This window comes from Vulpes vulpes, chromosome 15 (assembly GCF_048418805.1).
Source record: "Vulpes vulpes isolate BD-2025 chromosome 15, VulVul3, whole genome shotgun sequence".
Taxonomy (NCBI): Eukaryota; Metazoa; Chordata; class Mammalia; order Carnivora; family Canidae; genus Vulpes; species Vulpes vulpes.
The window spans coordinates 43905252-43926636 of record NC_132794.1 but is presented as its reverse complement, the minus strand read 5'-3'; the positions used below and the strand labels follow the sequence as shown (position 1 = coordinate 43926636).

The following is a 21385-nucleotide window of genomic DNA, read 5'->3' as shown; positions in this document are numbered from 1 at the left end:
ATGATACTTCAGGTGTTTATCTGGTCACAACCAGAATACCAAACTAGGTTAAAAGACAAACAAACAGAAAAACTTTATGCACTGTCCCCAAACCAGAAAGAACAGAAAAGATCAGCCCTCAGTAAAGAGAAAGTGCTTGAAAAAGGTGACATTATCAACCCTGTCACTGTTGTGACAAGCTTCCTTCCAAGAAGGAAGCTCTGAGTTATGACGAACGACTATTAACTCTTAAATACATTATATCAAGATGCCTCCTGAAAGGTAAGGATGAAAAGAAAAAGGAAAGTAGAGGCAGGTATTAGTTTCCCAAAGTGGCCAGGAAAAGGTTGGCCTTCTGACCAGCCACGTACTGTCTTAATACATAAGGCACAGACAGCTTCATGCTGGACTCAAAGCTCATGGAGCAAACCAGCCTAGAGTCAGCCCTCTGCTCCGTCCCCTGAGAAATGGAAACTCGTCAATCAATTAGAAGCTGTACCCCAACACCTTTACTGTATTCACTGTGTGCCAGCTCATGATATAAAGGAAAATTTATTCCCTACCCACCTCCCATCTGATCTTCACACTGGTATGTGACATTTCCATGTTTAGGTCACTTTTCCTACTTACTCTGGAAAAGTACTTGTCTATTGACTGTTTTAAGGAAAATTCAACCAATATGGCAAAACTGCACAAAATGTATAATAAAAACATACTGGTAAATTCAGTCAACATTTGCTGCAAGTCAAATAATATGATATTATTACCCTAAACATCTATTGAACATTTTTCTCCTAGGGAGATATATAATCCCTCTTTATTGTGTCAGTAAACATTCTGATAGGAGTTATTACTTACACTAAAGTTTGATGCCTGAATATAGACTTTAAGATGAAGTCCATAATCTAATACCATGGAAATTTCTCCCCTCAAACTAATAAGAAATAGAGTCAGCATGTGGATTCTTCTTAAGATGATATTATGTGAGATTTTCTCCAAATACTCCTTCAGAGAAATCCAGGCTCATCTCACTTTTGCAACCACGCAAATCCAAAAAAGCACAGAAATCTTTTTTAAAATGTTTTATTTAAATTCAATTTGCCAACATATAGTATAACACCCAGTGCTCATCACGTGCCTTCCTTAGTGCCTGTCACCTAGTTACCCCATCCCCCCACTCACCTCCCCTTCCACAACCCTGTTTCCCAGAGGTAGGAATCTCTCATGGTTTGTCTCCTTCTCTAATTTTTCCCACTCAGTTCCCCTCCTTTCCCCTTTCACTATTTCTTATATTCTACATATGAGTGAAACCATGTGATGACTGTCCTTCTCCGATTGACTTACTCCACTCAGAATACCCTCCAGTTCCATCAGTGTTGAAGCAAATGGTGGGTATTCATCCTTTCTGATTACTGAGCAATATTCCATTGTATATACAGACCACATCTTCTTTATCCATTCATCTGTCGATGGACACCGAGGTTCCTTCCACAGTTTGGCTACTGTGGACATTGCTGCTATAAACATTGGGGTGCAGGTGTCCCGGCGTTTCACTGCATCTGTATCTTTGGGGTAAATACCCAGTAGTACAATTGCGGGGTCATAGGGTAGCTCTCTTTTTAACTTCTTGAGGAACCTCCACATTGTTTTCCACTGCACCAGTTTGCCTTCCCCTTTCTCCACATCCTCTCCAACATTTGTTGTTTCCCGTCTTGTTAATTTTAGACATTCTCACTGGTGTAAAGTGGTATCTCATTATAGTTTTGATTTGTATTTATTTCCCTGATGACAAGTGATGTGGAACATTTTTTCATTAAGGCATCTGATAAAAGCACAAGGTCCTCTATACTTAACCTTAACCTATACCATAACCTTCCAGAAGAGTCTTAAGAGCTAAGCTACAATGCAACAAAAAAATTAAAATCTGAAATCTTATTGAATTAAAAATCATATTTTAAAAGATGACTAAGGGAAATACAGGAAATAATCATATTGTTTCCTTAGGCCACTTTTTAGACCAATTTCTTTTCCAATTTGCACTAAAGATCAAAATAGAAATACTCCTAGATATATTTCCTAAGTATGAGTAATATTTTCGAAGGCCATGTAAATTAGTCATATTTCCTTGGCAAAACCACCAAAAGAATTTCCAGCTCAATAAAAGGCTGACTTTTTCTTCTAACTATTCTCACTCATTATTCTAGAACGCAGGTGCAACATGGCATTATCAAAAGAATAGAAAATTGACCACAAACTGAGAACCAAATATCAATTCATCTGAGAGAACAAAGCAAATAGGAGTAATCTTCCAATTTAAGTAAATCAGTATTAATTACAGACTACAATGTGCTACTGTAATTCTTAAAAATCAATGCATCTGGGTTCAAAAGTTTGTTTTGTTTTCTTCTTTATAAATGACATTATGTATTACTATCAAAGACTTAAGAGAAGTTTCTGATATCTGGGCCATATTCAACTAATGATTAAATCCATGTGTTCAGAGCCATATATATAATCAACTGATCCGTATCAAAGCAAAATTTTGTTTTATATGTTTCAGGAGGTTACTACTCAGACATTTCTTCTACTGTTGGCCGTCTACTAAATTCTAATAATAACAATAATCATATTTATCATCCATTTACCATACTTACCGGAACATCTACACTATGTTAAGTGTTTTACATGGCTTATTTAACTTAATCCTCACCACAGACTTAAGGAACTGAACAGAGAAGAGGGAATAAAAGTAGTAAGAGTAAGAAACTGGAGCCAGACTCTGCCTGGGTTTGAATCCCACTTCTACTTGGTAGCAGTGGAGCTCTGTCCCTTCTTTAAGGCAACTGTGACTCACATAAGAAGAGGCAAAGCCAAGTCATTCTCCAAGAACAAATTGTTACAGGAAGCAAAAAACAATGGAATACAAGACTCCCCACAGGAAAAGGGGACAGCTTAAAATGCATCACTGGAGGTGAACTTTATTCAAAAAAGGTAACTGCAGTCAAACAACAGCACCAAATTAAACTAAACCACTCTACACAAATAGAAAACTTAAATAAAATTGTGCTTGTCCCAAACAAGTCCTTTAGTTACTCCACTCCTAACCAGACCAGACCCTAGGTCCACCATCAAGTAGCACTAAGTCCTACCCTGGCAAATCCACAAGAGAGCCAGCCCTAACTCCAGTTCTCAGATAAAAGTAGGTGGGTATCTCAAGAAAATAAACCAACTCTACTGGTTTAAATATAGAGAGCCCATCCAAACAAATCCTTAATTACCTCTAGTGAGATTTCTCTACAAACAGCCTCACATGAGTGAATGGTTACCTAAACTGTGATCCAAGAGTGGGAAAACAATAGATATGGTGGGCCAAGACAAAAAATCATACTTAAGAATGGGGAACACATTCTTAGAAACACCCAAGCCAGGATCCCTAAGGGAAAAGATAAAGCAGTAAGGTAAAGACTCTTATTTACTTAGAGATATATGGTATCAAGAATTTGACACATGACTTATTGGTATAGGCACCAATAGCAACCAAATAACTAATGCTTGACAAGGGAACTCAGGGAAAAATTAAATTTGTGCCAAAAGGCTGTTTACCAGCAAAAGAATTTCCAACCGAGTCATATCTCCTCAATGAAACCCACTTGACTAAACATTCAGGTACTAAGTGTTCCACAAATCCTTTGGTTTCTAACATTCTGTGATTCTAATGTGTCTTAAACTCTTTCCGCAGGCTAGAAGTTATTCAAAATTAATTACTGGAATGTCCTGTTTTCTAAAAAATACTCAAATAGTGCCACAGACATAGCACACAGTGAATGATTACAGACCAAATGCTATGAGAGGTGAATGAACTCTGCAAGTACCAGTGAAAATCATGAGCTGACTGTGCGATGGACTGTTTCACATGAAATGGTGGTAGCAGATGATATTAGTTGAAAGAGCATTCCAGTGAGAGAAATAGAAAATCACCATTAGGCAAATACAGGTAATAACTATTTCAAGAAAGAGCCACTGATGGATGCTAATATCAATAGAAAAGTGTGATATGAGAAAAAAAGGATATTTGCATAGACTCAAAGGATATCCCCACAAAGTAATTATTGGAAAGGGAATAGTAGTAATTTTATAATGGAGAAACTTGGCAGACGTTACACCTTAACCAAATGAATAAGGTAAACCTTACCAGCAATAAGACATATGAAGAGTCATGTACCCCGATATGATGTACTGAAAGGGTACATTAGCACTTCTGGGATATTTTTGCCAAAAAAATCTGTGCCCTCAATCTAATCAGGAGAAAACATCAAGTACAAACATAGGAACACCCTACAAAATAATTGACCAGTACTCTTCAGAACTGTCAAGATCATAAAAGACAAAAAATAATGGTAAGGCACAGCCGCCAACTAGAGAAGCCCAAGAAGCCATGACAACTAAATCTAATGTGTGATCCTGGAATAGAAAAGGGATGTTCATGAAAAAACTAGCAAAGTTCAAAACATGTCTGCAGATTAATTAACCAAACTACATTAAAATTAATTTCCTGATTTTGACAATTGTACTAAAGTTATATAAGATGTTAACACTAGGGGAATCTGTATGAAGGGCATATGGGAATTATCAAAGAAGGTCATATATGTATATATATGACAATAATAATTACAATTACATACATATATATACATATATACACACACACACACACACACACACACACACTGTTTAGGCAGGAAAAAGATGTAAAATATAACCTGATTGGGCTGGGGGCTTCTACCTGAATACAGAGGTCCAGGAAATAAGCTGAGAGATGCAAATCAATGAATGTATCCTCAGCAAGTTCTTACAGTATGCCCTATATTTTGGGGCCCAAAGGTTCCATTACCTGTAAAACTACAGAACAGAAAAGAACAGACTGAGGGTGAACTTTGGAGTTGTACAATATTAGACATCATAAAGCCCTATCCCTTCATTTTAAATTGGACGATTATAAAACCAGAGACGTTAAGGTGACTGCCCCGGCTCCACATAGTGACTTATAAAGACACGAACTTGTAATTTCAGTGAAAACAAAGAAGTTATGGAGAGGTGAAGCTAGCAAAACCCACAGTCGGGGTTGGAGGTAGAGATGAAGCTAAATCTTTACCTTTGAGTATATACTAAAATGCATTTCAGCTAGACAGATTAAATAATTAATAAGAAAGCCATAAAGAATCTCAAAGAAAATTTAAGTGAAGATATAGTTTCAATATGTTAGGAGAGGGCTTCCTCAGCATAAAAAGAATAAAGTTAAAGCATATAAAAAATAGAACAAGGGGCACCTGGGTGGCTCAGGTCTTGATCTCAGGGTCCTGGGATCGAACCCCACATTATGCTCTCCACTCAGTGGGAGCCTGCTTCTCCCTCTGCCTTTCCACCCACCTCCCTACCTTGTGCTCTCTCTCAATTAAATAAATAAAATCTTTTAAAAAAAATAAGTAAAATAAAACAAAAAATATAACAATATTTAAAAGCAAACAACCTGCAACAGACACGATATGTAAAGGATCAACAACCTTAACATATGCAGATCACTAAACAATGACAAATCAATAAACAAAAATATATATACTGTTTACCTTTTAACATTCCAGTATAAAATTAGAGGCAAAGGACACCAGGCAGGTAACTCAAGAAAAAGAAAATTAAATGGACAATAAACAACTGGAGAAATACACAATGCATTATAATAAAAAAATGCATGTTACAAAATGTCACTCTTGATTGATCATATTTTTTTAAAGATTTATTTATTTATTCATGAGAGAGAGAGAGAGGCAGAGACACAGACAGAGGGGGAAGCAGGCTCCATGCAGGGGGCCTGATATGGGACTCAATCCCAGGACCCCAGGATCATGCCCTAAGCCAAGGCAGACACTGAACTGCTGAGCCACCCAGGCATCCCTTGATCGATCATATTAAACATTAAATAATGACACTCTTTAAAGTTTCAGAGACAGATACTCCCATGAATTAGTGGGGTTTTTTTGTTTTTGTTTTTGTTTTTTTTGTTTTTTGAGAGGGAGAGAGGAAGGGAACAGGCAGAGGGAGAGGGAAAGAATCTTAGGCAGGTTCCAGGCCTAGCTAGCAGCCCAAGGAAGGGAGAGGGGCTCCATCTCACAACCCCAAGATCAGGACCTGAGATGAAATCCAAAGAGTCAAAAGCTTAACTGACTCACTCAGGCACCTCAGTATTTTGACAGTTACATTTTTGATAGTAATTTGTCAATATATACCAAAATCCGTCAAAACATATATATATATTCTTTGATTTGAAACAGCTCATGATTGTCAAACTGTGTTCATTGGGCTCCAATGGACTCCTGGAGTCCCAGGAGTCCACAAAGTCAAAATTATTTTTATGGAAATAGTAAGACATGATTTGCCTTTTCCCCTGTGTAAAATTTGCATGGATAGTGCAAAAACAATAGTGGCTAAAACTGACAGCTCCTAAACAGAAATTAGGCCAAGCAAACTATTCTAGGAGTCACTATAAAGTATACTGTCACACACTTGCAGGACAAAAAAAAAGAGAGAGAGCCAATTTGGGACTCCTGGTTGGCTTAGTTGGTTGAACATGCAACTCTTGGGCAGCCCGGGTGGCCCAGCAGTATGGCGCCGCCTTCAGCCCAGGGTGTGATGCTGGAGACCCGGGACTGCGTCCCACGTTGGGCTCCCTGCATGAAGAGAGCCTGCTTCTCTCCCTCTCCCTCTCCCTCTCCCTCTGCCTGTGTCTCTGCCTCTCTGTCTGTCATGAATAAATAAATAAAATATTTAAAAAAACACACACATACACAACTCTTGATCTCAGGGTAGTGAGTTCAAGTCCCGTGTTTGGTACACAGTTTACTTTAGAAAAAAAAAAAAGTTAGTTTCACATAAGAGTATCTTAAGATTCACTTACTAATTTTATTAAATCTCAACCCTTGAATATGTGTCCTTTTAACATTCTATATGACCAAATAAGAAGCAAATACAAAGCACTTTTACTGCATATCTAAGAATGATGGCTGATTCAAGGGAGAACACTTACATGATTGCTGGTGAGCTGAACTAGCAACTTTTTCCATGGGATACCATTTTTACTTGAATGAGCAATGAACAAAGTATAATTATTTAGATTTGGGTATCTGGAAGACATTTTCCCAAAAATAAACAATGTGAGCCTGTCACTTCAAAGAAAACAACTGATAATATCTGCTGCAATGATAAAATCTGAGCTTTCAAGAGAAAATTCAAATACTGGAAAACTTCTGCTCCCATCACCATAAGCTTGACAGCTTCAAATCTTACATACTTTTCTGATGAGATCAGTGGGGATATTAATGAATGTGATTTTTTAATGCTATATAATGAAAGGCGACATTTGGAAGATCTACATAACTCACTACCAACATTTTACAAACAATGCATGGATGATTAAAAAATCATCCAAAAATCAAAATGCATGGGTGAAAGATTCACTCAAAGTTCAAGACAGGCCAGCAGATCGTAATATAACCGAGTGAAAAGCTCCATGATATGGTTTCACGTTCTACATTGCAATTAACCTTTGAGAAAATACCATTTGTTAGGTTTTATGTGTAACAAAAATATCCACAATTATCTAAAAAGCCTATTAAATCATTCTTCTCTTTTCCAACTACATCTGTCTGAGGCTAGGGTTTCTTCATATTCCATAATCAAAACAACATATTACAACAAGTTGAATGCAGATGCAGATGTCTTGCTTCTATTTAAGACAGCCACTAAAGTGATCTGCAAAAGTGTAAAACAATGCCATTTTCTCACTACTTTTTCAGAAATGATGGTTATCAATCATAAAAATATGTTAACACATAAAGGGTTTAGTATCGTCATTTTTAAATAAATAAGATTTTTTTTTTAATTTCCCAATTTCAATTTATATTTTGGTAAATATCAACAAATGTAATCTACATAAACAAAAGTTCTTTGGGGGACTTCGAGGCTTATTTAGAGTATAAAAAGATCTGGAGACCAAAACGTTTGAAAACTACTGATACAGTCACTGATACATTTGTGAATGTAAAGTAAGAAAATAAGCAAAAAACTTGGCATTACATAACAACTGTATCAGAAAATTAGGGAAAAAAAAAAAAACTTTGTGTCCAATAAGTGGATGATACATATAGAATGTGATATTATTATTTATTTGAAACAAATCGTGAAGAATTGTATGAGAAGTGCTCACAATATGTTAAGTAAGAACAGGAACACCTACAAACTAGATTAGTAGGGACACTACTACACTAAAAAAAAAAAAAGACTACAAGGAAATATATAAAATGTTAAAATAAATTTTCTGGGCCATGCAATTATGAACAATTTTTCTTTACTGAGCATGCATAACTTTTAAAATCAGGAAAATAAAATTTTTAGCAACTTTTAAAAAAGCATTTCAGTACTGGGGTGCCTGTGCAGCTCAGTCTGGTAAGTGTCCTCCTCTTGATTTTGGCTCTGGTCATGATCTCGAGGTCAGGAGATCAAGCCCTGCTTCAGGGTTCACATCAGGCATGGAGTCTACTTGTGATTCTCTCTCTCTCCCTCTCCCTCTCTCTGTGCCCCATCCCCCACCGGGCTCATGCCCATGCATGCTCTCTCTCTCTCTCATTATATCAAATAAATAAAATCTTAAAAACAAAAACATTTCAGTACTTCAATTTTCTTTGGAATTCAGTGTATGTGAATACCACCAAAAAACAATTGTCACTGTTATTATTAATATGAAGATTAATCAAAGCAGCCTAGTGTAAAACTCTGAAGTGAAAGTCAAGAAGCCTGTATTCTACATTGTTTTACCATTAAACATCTCTGGGATTTTGACAAGTCACTTATTTGAACCAGCAGCAATTATATATGAGGTCCTTATCTGAGTGACTCTAGTAAAATGAACTATCAAATCTTAAGGTTGTTCAAGGCCTTTGCAACAACCACCCATTGTAAAACAGTACCATAATGAAAACTGTGAAGTCAACTCCAAAAATCAAAAATCACATTGTTAATAGAATTTCCACTCATGGTGCTAAATGACCCTTTAATTCATTCTTTTGCAGAGTAGTAGCATAGACTCTTTAAATCAAGTTTCCAGTGAAAGAAGAGTTAGTTATTCCCTGAATGGTATTTGGGAACATTGAAAAATATTTGGTCATATCATGAATAGGGAAAGAAAGAAAAAGAAAGAAGAAAGAAAGAAAGAAAGAAAGAAAGAAAGAAAGAAAGAAAGAAAGAAAGAAAAAAGAAAAAGGTGTAAGAGAATAGGCAAGAGAGCATGGTGCCCCAAACGAAGGTCACCCTTCATCAGTGTACTTCCTAAGTCCTCCATATGCGTATGGGGATGTTATCTCTAATGGAGAAGACAAAGGGGGAAAAAAAAAAGATAAAGAGATGGGGGAGAAGAGGAGAGAAAAAGAAAGAAAATCAAAGACACAGTAGTAATATGAGACCAGACAAGAGCAGAAGAAATGTATGCTCCATCTTCGAACTGCCCAGAAAAATCGACCTAATCCCTCAGCTAACCAACTCTCCCCCCCGCCCCCTTCATTGCTCACTAGCAGAGCTGGCAAGAGTGAATGAAAGAAAATTAAACTCCAATTTGTCAATTTTGCTCCTTGTTCACAAGTCTGATAAAAAAAAAAATCTTAAAAACAATCAAAGGGAAAATATTGTCTTTAATTGTATCCGGGTAATGTTAAAAACAGGTCCCTTCATTTAACAGATGAGGAAAACTGACTCCTTCAAAAAACTGAGGTCATAAAGGAACTTTAATTTACACTTCAATTTGCACTTTATTCATACCAGTGATCCGATCATCTCTCTTTCTTCAAGAAAACACTTCTTTGGTGATTATCTGTGCAAGAGTGGGAAGCATGAAATACACCTGTAATGTGTATACGTACGGTTGATAAAATGACCAGTGTTGACCCAAAAGTGGGATCCCTAGGGCACCAGTCTCTGACTGGACTGAGATCACCCCTTGGGATCACAATTGCTCCAGAGAGTCAAGGCTGCACAGCTGGAGGACCTGTGTGGTCCCTTGTTTCCAGGGGCCAATGGAAGAGGGTCCTCCATTTCCTCCTTCTGAATCTAGAATTTTATTTTTCAAAGACTCCACTTATTTACTGATTCCTGAGGGGCGCAGAAAGAGGCCGCGACACAGGCAGAGGGCGAAGCAGGCTCCCCGTGGGGGCCACGACCCCTGCATCACCACCTGAGCCGAAGGCAGATGCTCATGCACTGGGCCACCGGGGCATCCCTCGGCATCCCTGGACCTAGGCTTGCATCTCCACTTTGGAAGGGCCCTGCCGCGCATCCTTCAGTCATTCCTCTCCTGCCAATTAAGCAGGCGTTTGCAAAGTGCCTACTACGTGCAGCTGTCACATAGAGCACACCAAGTTCTGCATGGACCTTTGCAGACTTGAAGTTCTGCATGGACCTTTGCAGACTTGAATTCAACTTCAAGGCCGCGGGGGGCTGCCAGGGATGCGCCCACCGGGGTCTGCCCGGGAAGACGGGTGACCCCGTGCACACCCCTGATGCGTCTGACCTAAGCCCGGGCTCGCCCGCCGGCCCGCGTGTGACACGTGGCTGCGAAGCCCTGGCCGGGTGCCCGGCGGGGGCAGGGGCCGTGCGAGCGGAGAGGCGGCCACTTACCTGGGGAACATCTGCTTCAGCTTCCTCAGGCTCTGCCTGGTGGGCGGCACGGACACTAGGCACTGGGCTATCTCGTCGTACTGGGCTTTGGTCAGTATCATGTTGGGCCAGGGACTGGGGAGTGGCGGGGACAAGGGGGAACACCCGGGCTGCAGCAGCCGCGGTGCCCGGAGACGAGGCTGGGCACACAGCGGCACGGCGCCGGGTCCTAGTCTGTTTGGGCCTGCACCCCTGCACCCCCTGCACCCCTGCACCCCTAACTGGCTGCACGACTTAGGCTTCACCCGGCGGCGCGGCGCGGCGAGGCGTGGCGGGGGACGGGCTGCAGCCCCGCTTGCCCTACCTAGGCCTTCTGAGCAGCCGCAGTGGGACCGGCCGAAGGCAGCCGGCGGCCATGATGGTTAAGGGCAAAACAACCAGGAAGTAGCTCTCCCCGCGGAGGCGGAGGCGGCGGCGGCGGCTGCGTCGCTGCGGGCCGCTGTCCCGGCTGCGCCCACCGGGATCGAACCTGGTCCGTCCGCGGCCTCCGCGGTCTCCCCGCTGCCAGAAGTCGGCGAGCCGCCAGCGCACAGGCCAGCCGGCAGGGCCCCCCCACGAGCCCCGGGCTGGAGCCCGGGAAAGCGACGCGATTTGAACACGCTTCCCGGGCGCTGCGGCGGCGGCGGCGGCGGCGGCGGCGGCGGCCCGAGGCCCCGAGTCGCCGCGGCCTCGCGGGTGTGGACCGCCGCGGGCCCGTGCTGATGCGCTCAGGGACGCCGCGGCGGCCGCAGCCCGTGCGCGAGGCCTGCGCGGTCCTGCTGGGGGACACGACAGGGCGCCCGCGCGACGCCGTGGGGAGGCCGGGGCAGGGGCCAGGCCGTGGACGCGGCGGGGATGACCGCGGCTCACCCGGCTCCGCCCCGGACTGCGGGAGGCGCCGGGAGTCGTGCGGCGCGGGACGAGCAGTCAGATCTCAGCCCGCCGAGGCTTTCTTTTCTTTTTCCTTTTCTTTCCTTTTTTCTTTCTTTTTTTTTTTTTTTTAACATCAGGCCTTTAATCAATCCCTTTTTTTAAAAAAAAAGATCTGGTTCCAGCGGCCTGAGTGGCTCAGTCACTTAAAGGTCGGCCTTTGGCGCAGGTCGAGACCTCAGGCTCCTGGGATGGAGCCGGGCCTTGGGCTCCCAGACCGGCCTCGAGGCTGCATCCTGCTCTGCCCCTGCCCCGCTCCACCCAGCACTCCGCGCGCACAATCTCTCTTCTCTCGTAAGTAAGTAAATAAATAAATAAATAAATAAATAAAACAAACAGATAGATAAATAAAATCTTAAAAAAAAAACAACAAAAAAACACCCTCTCCACCCCAGCACTCCCCATGCACAATCTCTCTTCTCTCAGAAATAAATAAATAAACAGATAGATGGATAGATAGATAGATAAAATCTTAAAAAAAACAACAAAAAAAACCCTCTCCACCCCAGCACTCCCCATGCACAATCTCTCTTCTCTCATAAATAGATAAATAAATAAATAAATAAATAAACAAACAGATAGATAAAATCTTTAAAAAAACAACAAAAAAACACCCTCTCCACCCCAGCACTCCCAATCTCTCTTCCCTCATAAATAAATAAATAAACAGATAGATAGATAGATAGATAAAATCTTAAAAAAAAACAACAAAAAAACACCCTCTCCACCCCAGCACTCCCCATGCACAATCTCTCTTCTCTCATAAATAAATAAATAAATAAATAAACAGATAGATAGATAAAATCTTAAAAAAGCAACAACAACAACAACAACAACAACAAAAAACACCCGGTTCTTAGAAGGCCATGTGTCGTGTTCTTTTTCAAATTTTAACATTTTAAGCAAAGAAAAGGTGTTTCCATTTTAAAGTGGTCATTCTATTTTTTTTTTTTTTTAAATCTGGAATAAGGCCTTGGAAATTTAGTTTAGATATGCTTTCTTGGATAAATGTCTTAATCCATCTAAGCCTTAGTTCCTTTGTCGGTAAAATTGATTTTTAATTCATGGCCCGAGAGAGTGTTACTTTTCAGTGTAGTCATTAAGCGTTAAGAGTTGGCAAGGCCACAGTTGGCACTAAATAAGTTGGCACAAGGAACAGATAGATTCCTTAGCATAGCATCCTCCAGGTAGCCTCTGTTAGATAAATAGCCTTTGTAAGACCACTTGACAATGGTAGGTGATAGGGATGTGGCTATTGAGGACGGATTGTTTATTCTCCACACATTCACTCACTTAATCTTGGTAATTTCCTATGAAGCAGGCACTATTGCCATTACCATCCTCCTCCTCCCTTTTGTGCAGGGTGAATAAACTGAGGCCTGGAAAGGTTAGGTAACTTTCCTAAAGGTCACGAGAACAAGTAAGCAACAGGCTAGAGTTTAAACTCTTGAAATTTGGTTCCAGGGTCTGTGGTCTTGCCAACTTTTAATGCTTAATTACTTACACCAAAAAGTAACACTCTCTTAGGCCAAAGGTTAAGGAATTTTTTTTTTTTTTTTTAACAATCCACATTTCAAAGAACCTTATAGACCAGGTTTTAAAAAAGCTTCACCACTTTATTTTCCCAGGCATCTCAAAATCCAGTATCACCAGCGAACCCTGAGTTCAGCAACCAAAGTTTTGTTTTGTTTTTGTTTTTAATATTTACATCAGAGTGGGTTTTTTTTTTTTTACCCCCATATGCTTTGCATCTAGCCCTGGTTGTGTGACATTAGTACATAACTATTTATTTATGGCAGCGTGGCCTGGAGTTGCCACCTGGCTAGTTTGTTGCTGACCCTGCCATGACTTTTACATGAAAGCTAGTTGACGATAAGCAGACACCACTTGATCCCCCATTCCATTCTCCTTCCCCACTTCACTCTTTGCAATTCACAGCCAACAGATTTTTATAGAAAACATCAGTTCAAGGATGTTTGCACTAGTTATTTTTTATGGTAACTCTTCTCTCTGGCTCTTGTCCTGTATTCACCCTCACAACCGTTCAGGAAAAAGCCAGGTTTGTTTTTCTGCTTTTTATTTTTAACATGCTGGCAGTTTACAATTTTGACCCAAATCCAGTAGATTGTTTAGAGTTAGCACCAGGGGAAAAGCACAGTTATGTTGCTGTTTTCATTGGCAGTGACAGTAGTGTTGTTTATTAAGCACAAAATAGAAGCAAAGCAGAAAAACGGCCGTGGTGGTGGTGGTGGTGTTTAGGTGTTATTATTATTTTAATGTGAAATGCTCAGAATAAGACCATTATTCCTTTGAGGCTTCTTTCTCCTCTCCTTGTCCTCCCCAACATTTCTGCCTCATCTCTCACATCACACTACATGCCCCTCATCCACCATGTTTCTTCTAGAGCTGCCTTTCCATCTTTGAAGGTCCCCTACTGTTTCTCAGTCAGTAGGTAGGCAATACCAACCACTGGCTCAGTGAAGTACATCATGAAATGAAAGCAATACCAAAAAAAAAAAAAAAAAAAAAAAAAGGAAGAAGAAGAAAAGAAAGAAAAACTAAAAACACATAGAACTAGATAACCTATTTCAAATCAGTCATCAGTTGTGTGACCTTGAACAAATGGCAGCCTCTCTGATCCTGATTGTAACCCCAAGAAATGGAACTTTGTGGTTCTGGTAAAGAGCAAGAATCTACAGACATGAAAAATATGTATGAAATTGTAGAAGGAAAATGTGTCAAAGTGGGGAGTAACACAACTCTCTCGAAGAACCCAGCCCTGAAAGATGGGCTGGAGTAAATGGCTTGGCCAGATTTCTTTCTGCCAATTCCTGGATGCTATGAATGATGAACAATTGTAAAGGAGTGTGGGGTTTGGCAGGGAGGCATCAGAAGGTCATTTCAAGAAGAGTGCTAAACACAAAGGACTAAAAATAAGAATGAGCCAAGTCACGCGCATGGGAAAAGTTATTCTGGCTGGAGCAAAGAGTTCTAGGCAGAGCGAGAAGTTGGAGATGCTTGACCTTGGGAAGAGTCAGTTGAATTTTTAAACAGTCTTCTGTTTGCTGAATCTGCCAAACCCAATACATGTTTTTAAAAATAAATACTGACATATTATTTTATTTATATTTAAAAGTCTGATTCTACTCGTGAAAGTTTGTTAAAGTCATGTCATTGATTATTTTAAAGAAAAATAATTGAAGTTTACTAAAACTGAATAAAGAAGGAAATTATTATTTAAGCACCTGTTATGCTCAAAACTTGTCCCATTAGTACCTAATTTATAGGTTAGGAAACTGAGGCTCAGAGTGAGTAAAGGAGTTGCCTCATGGGTCCAGTTAAGTCCCAAAACCATGATTTGGATCCAAGCTAGTCTGATTGTAGGGCCTCATGTTCTCCATCACACTGTACTGTAGTTCAAAAAGGAAAAACTCTTTGATTGAACTGTCCTTAACTAGCACTTACGCTCCGAACTAGCTGGCTACTTCCTTTGGCCACCAGCAGTGCCTGCTGAAGAAGCAGTGACCTTCAATTTTGACAGTTAGCCAAAACATACCCTAAAAAAATTTATTTGGCCCCTTTGAATAGAAGAGACTGTATATTGTTTTCTTTGCCCTGTGAAGTACTACCTAAAGTGATGCATCTTTTGAAAGCAAAGTTTACATTTCCATACTTGTCATCCATGAGTGACAAGTCATTTGATCATAGTCCCAACATAATGCAAGCACTTAGTAAACAATAAAAATAAAAATAATTCAGTTGTTGAGGCTTGCACCAATTACTCAAGTTAGTGACTTGAGGAAGACAAAAGGAAAAATTCAGAAGGACATTCCCCACCATGATGGTGAAGCAGTTACACTGAAGAGTCAGAGGTCAAAACCTAATGTTTTGGTTGCTTCATGCAAGTCAGTGGTGAATGAACTCCTAGTTTGTCAATACGCACGTCTATCTTCCCTTCATTCTCAGACCCAACTTCAAGAGGTAAGTGCTATTATTAAATCCATTCTGCAGGTAAGAAACCTAAGGCTTAGAGAGGTGCTTTTTACTTATCTCATCAATCACTTTACAACATTTTAGAATGGTATTTCTCCCACTGTCTGCCTTGAGGGCTCAGTTTTCTCCCAATTTTTCATGGACTTCTGTAAAAAAGAGTGACTCGAAAAAAGAAATTTAAAAAGACAAAGACGTATCAAACACAAGCCCCTCAACTTGTTATTTTGAGCATCAATAGACTTACTCTACCAGATTCCGATAAAATGTTCTAATTTTTTTATTATTTATGATAGTCACACACAGAGATAGAGAGAGAGAGAGAGAGAGAGAGAGAGAGAGGCAGAGACATAGGCAGAGGGAGAAGCAGGCTCCATGCACCGGGAGCGCGACGTGGGATTCGATCCCGGGTCTCCAGGATCACGCCCTGGGCCAAAGGCAGGCGCTAAACCGCTGCGCCACCCAGGGATCCCGGTTTCCCGATAAAATGTTCTAAATGCTTATTCTCAATTTCTGTACTTTTCACATCAAAATATGTAAGAAATGTTCTGAGGGCCAGCGCTGGTTTGCTGATCACATCGTAAGTGGTGCTGTGGTGGGACCTTTGAAAGTCACCATCTTGAACCAGATATGTGCAAAGTTTAGGACATCACAGTTTCATGTGCCCCTTAGAAGTATAACCCGTTCCTTTTAGAATGGTACATATCAATCATCATTATTATTGCCTTTATTCTACTGTATTTAGTTTTTCTCAAGTGATGTATATTTATTAAGATCAGCAGTGCAAATCCTTACAGGCTATTTCATTATGCACCCTATGAAGTTAATGCCATGTGTTTTTATAGCATAATGCCTAATTTCTTCTTTAAATTACAAACCCATCAATCAGAGTTTATGTACCTCTTCTGTTCTGAATCATACACGGAACACTATTGGCACAGGATAAAGACTATTAATTGGCATTTACACATTTACTATTAACACATTTGACAAGGATAAAAAAGAAAGTAATGTTTTCACGGGGACAATTTCTCTTGGGTGTTTGTATGTTATAGTAAAGGGAGACACGTGAACATGTTTGTTGAAGAAAGACTGAAGCCTCTTAAATTTTCTGCTCAGGCTCATCAGGGACTTGTGGATAATTTGCAGGCAATTTGTATCCCCTTTTCCTGCAGGACTAAACCTCAGATGTAATTCCTGCAGTTGTCAATCACTCTTCTTGTCCCACAGACCATTCTGCAAGAATATATCATGTTCTGAAGGTTTTCTCAAATATACAAATTCAGGAATTCAAAGGGACTCGGCTGGTGAAGTAGAGGGTTTCTCCTGTAGAAAGAAGAATGAGAGGCAAGGAATTGAGTCTGTCCTGAATAAGCACTTCTTTCAACATAAGCTGGAGTTGGAAGTACATGTCAGATGAGGATTAGCTCTAAGTTTCTTCATTTAAAAAATTACTCTCTTTTGCTATCCCACTGGGTTAGACTTTCAAAAGAGTAGGCAAGATGCCAGTCAGGATTTATAATCCTTTCCTCCTCCATGACTGATAGAAGGAGAGAGTTAAGGGAAGGAGTTCCTTCTGAGGTAAGTATAAAGATTATAATAATAATAATAATAATAGGCTCCTTTATTTGGAGCAAATGAAGGCATATTAAACACTTATCTAGTATACTGCCATCAGAGAATATATAACTGGCATTCTCATACCTACTTGGCATATGGGGAAACTGAGATACAATATGGCTTAGAACTTCACCAGTTTCTTTAGATTTCACTTTTAAATGTGAGCCTATAAAAATACATCTTTCTTTTTATATTTAATTTCTCTTTCATGATCATCAAAGAAACATATGCTCCTTGTAGCCAACAACACAAGATCAGATACTATAAATTATCCTTGGTCCCATCACTTGGAAGCCATGACTGTAACCATGTTGGCATTATTTCTCCCAGCCATTTTTCTACAAAGCTTTTTTCTTTTCATAGACAAAATCAAACTGTATATACAATTTGAGTCCCGCTCTGTTCACTTTACGTTACAATCACAAGCCAAAGATATTCTTATCAACACTTGGCAGTTTTGACCCCAGTTTCCTATTAAGAGTAGAGCAGTTACACTGAAGAGTCAGAGAAGATCAAAAATCCAATGTTCAAGTTTCTGAAATTAGGAGATGAACTCTTGGCAAAGCGAGTCCTTGAAGGTGGTCCTTGGCAAAACCAGCAAAAGACCAGGCTGTCCTTCAGTTCCAGCAATGAGATGCTCTTCTGACAGTGTGGGAATGATGCAATGGACCCACTGGAACAAGGCAGAGATTTCTGTGACTTGACTGATGGGCAGCTTTCCTGGGCATTCCATTCACAGAGCTATGATTGAAATCATGTCAGTAAGCCTCCTACCATGTGGACATTCTGTCAGTCAACATGTTGACACAGGAGCCAGCGTGCAATCTTTTTTAAAGATGGGTACCAGTTATATCTGAACATTCAGATTCATTACAGCCCTTGATGCAGGGAGCAAATGTTTCTCATTGCCCAGAGGACAGTCACACTGGATGCCAATCTTCATGCCAGAAGAGCCTGGGTTTTCATTTCACTTTCAAACAGCACTAAAAGGCCTAAGTCGGTACAGAGATGAGAAGGGATTTAAGGTAATGGTGTGGGCAGGAAGTAACAGGTGGGATCTTAAGGTACAGTTAAGCTCTGAGCACATATGCATTCACACACACACACACATACATGCATGCACGCAATCTACTTTTGTAAAATAACACTGAAACTATTTGTATAAAACTTTTAAAGACATAAAAGCTCTTAAAATGCAAAGCTCAGTATAACTCATGTATGCCACCTCCTCTTAGGAAAATATGGACACCCCCAAAACCACATTCGTTCATTCATGTATTCATCCATTCATTCATTTATCGGATATTTACTGAGTGCTAGCCTGCACCAGGCAGTGTTCTGGGCTATGGGTACAAGCAACCTATGGGACCAACCAAGTCCCCACTCTCAAAGTTTATATTCTTCAGTAGAATTTAATTTAACAAAAAAGTATTTCGTGCCCAGTTTAAAAAATGCTAAAGAGACATAGAAACTCCAAGCAAAGGGGATCCCTGGATGGCTCGGCAGTTTGGTGCCTGCCTTTAGCCCAGTACGTGGTCCTGGAGTCCCGGGGTCAAGTCCTGCATTGGACTCCCTGTGTGGAGCCTGCTTCTCTCTCTGCCTCTCTCTGTGTGTCTCTCATGAATAAATAAATAAAATCTTAAAAAAAAAAAAAAAAAAGAAAGAAACTCCAAGCAACACCTGACAAGACTGGATCTTGTACTGGGGATGGGGTGGGGGAGAGAGTACAATAAAAGATGTTATTAGATGAACTTGCAAAATTGGAATACAAATGATAGATTATATTTTACTTAAAGAAACATGTATTTTTTAGATATTTATAGAAATATATTTAAATATATAGAAATGTATCTATAAATAAACCCAAAATGATCCAGAAAAAATAAATCAAGGACAGAGAGTAAATGATAATTTAAAATGGAGTATAATTCAATAGTAAGTGAATCTAGATATAAGGTATATGGGCATTTTTTTGTACTCATAATATTTTTGCTTTATAATGCTTTGGCAAATTTGAAATTACTTTTAAATAAAATATTTTTAAAACCTATTTCACTTTGTAAAATGAATGCAAACACAAAGTCCTTAAATCATGTGGCAAGCTCCTGTCAGTCACATATGATTTTTAGATGTTTGATTGACATGCTGATTTTCTTGGGACTTCAAAGATAGGATTGTATTCCCTAATCAGACCCACAGAATAACTGAGGCATAACTTTCAAAATATCCACCTGCCACACTACAACATGGACTGTCGATGCTTTCTGTCTCATCCAAGAACCTATTGATTTCCTTTTAGTGCTGTCTGAAATTTATCTGAAATATACAATTATCCCACTCACTGTGTAATTGTCATTCACCATTCTCTGAGCTAATAAACACCCTAAAGATCTCAGCTATATGATAGAAGCCGGAAATGCCACCAAATGATTCCTTTAGAGACATCTCTATCTTCCTTCCTTCCCTTTCTCCTCAGGAGTCAGATAGCTTTCCTGACCTTCGCCTACTCTTTCCACTCTTCCCCCTCACTGATATTTACCCCAAAAAACTCCTGCATGTCAAATCATGTCTTGCATCTGTTTCTTAGAAGACCTAGACTAGCAAGGCCCCCTTATCTTCAGAAGCATGCATACAGAACTAGAGGTTACGTCTTAGTCACCTTCTTGCATAGGGGTGTTTCCCAAGCCTTCATCAGCAATACATTAGAAATGATCCCCAAGAAGGCAGTCTAATCTAATATTTATGAGACTAGACTTTGAAGTCAAAAGGACTCAGGTGGAAGAATTAGTTGGATGATCTTAATATTTAATGGAATCAGACTTCTACCCCAGCGATACACGTACATATTAGATAGTAGTAGACTTCTATTTTTTATGGACTTCTTTTTTTAGATAAAATACAGATTTTATTTTCCTTTCTAAAGACAGACAGCAAAGTAACTAGATGTAAACTTCCTTGGTTGCAATCAAAATCCCTATTTGCTTCCACAAGGAGATGTAAATTTATACTCGGATGACCTGAATTGGCTTTTAGCTATTTCTGTAATTCTTCAGACTTATGGTCACCAGTACTACGTTGGATTTCTTCATTTACACAAATGACTAATCCCACTTTGGTTCTCTCTTGGAGACTAATGCTTATTTCAGTCTTGTCCAAAGTGTAATAACTTCTCTTGCTTGAATGTGGGGGGCCAAAGCCATGTAGCCGTTTGTGCACCACACCTATCTCGAAAACCTGAAGACATCTCAAACACAACTCTTTAAAAATGAAGCACATTTTTATGTTCCTTTAAGTATGCTTCCTTTCTAGGAAATGGCATAGCTACTGCACATCCTTTCCTCCATAGCCAGTCACCAAGTTTACTATCACACTAAGAAATATGCTACTGCCACTATATAGGTACTATCACTATATTTTGAAGTAAAATTGTTATATAACCTCAGTGTTCATGTACAACATTATAACTCAACATCTACATGCTCTACAAAGTGGTCACCACTGAAGTGTAGTTAGTATCCATCACCATACAATCCCTTCACCCTTTTGCCCACCCCTCACCCCTGTTCCCCTCTGATAACCGCTCTTTCTCTATATCTGTGAGTTTGTTTTTGTTTTGTTTTCTTTGTTAATTTTTTAAAGATTCCACATATGAGTGAAATCGTGGTAATTGTCTTTCTCTATCTGATGTATTTCACATAGCATTATATTCTCTAGGTCCACCCATGCTGTCACATGGCTGAGTAATATATATATGTATTCCATAATGTTCCATTTGGTATGTAAATATAAAGGTATGTATCACATCTTCTTTATCCATTCATTTATCAATATTTAATTATTTCTAGTTCTTGGCTATGTAAATAATGTTGCAAATGAACATAAAGGGACATATACATTTTTTAATAAGATTTTTATTTATTTATTCATGAGAGAGAGAGAGAGAGAGAGAGAGAGAGAGGCAGAGATACAGGCAGAGGGAGAAGCAGGCTCCATGCAGGGAGCCCAACGTGGGACTCGATCCTGGTCTCCAGGATCAGGCCCTGGGCTGAAGGCGGCACTAAATGGCTCGGGCAGCACCTGAGCTGCCCCTTGAATCAGGGTTTTTACATTCTTCAGATACATAGCCAAAGTG

The 21385-nt window shown here is 39.8% G+C and overlaps 1 protein-coding gene and 1 long non-coding RNA gene across 8 annotated transcripts in view; one reads left to right on the top strand and one right to left on the bottom strand.

Moving 5' to 3' along the window:
- CDIN1 (CDAN1 interacting nuclease 1) overlaps positions 1-11391 on the bottom strand; it is a 229574-nt gene extending 218183 nt beyond the window's left edge. The window contains exon 1 of one of the 7 annotated variants that reach the window (XM_072738214.1): positions 11039-11391. In XM_072738214.1, the coding sequence (XP_072594315.1) occupies positions 11039-11091 (53 nt within the window). In that variant the 5' untranslated portion in view covers positions 11092-11391. Of the gene's footprint in view, positions 1-10695 lie in introns of all 7 variants that reach the window. The other 6 variants (XM_025998427.2, XM_072738212.1, XM_072738211.1 and 3 more) reach the window with 6 other exon arrangements.
- The window catches only part of LOC140595600 (uncharacterized), a 30203-nt gene continuing 19494 nt past the window's right edge, over positions 10677-21385 (top strand). Inside the window, exon 1 of the long non-coding RNA XR_011997313.1 lies at positions 10677-10785. This is a non-coding gene — a long non-coding RNA (uncharacterized lncRNA). The remainder of the gene's footprint in view (positions 10786-21385) is intronic.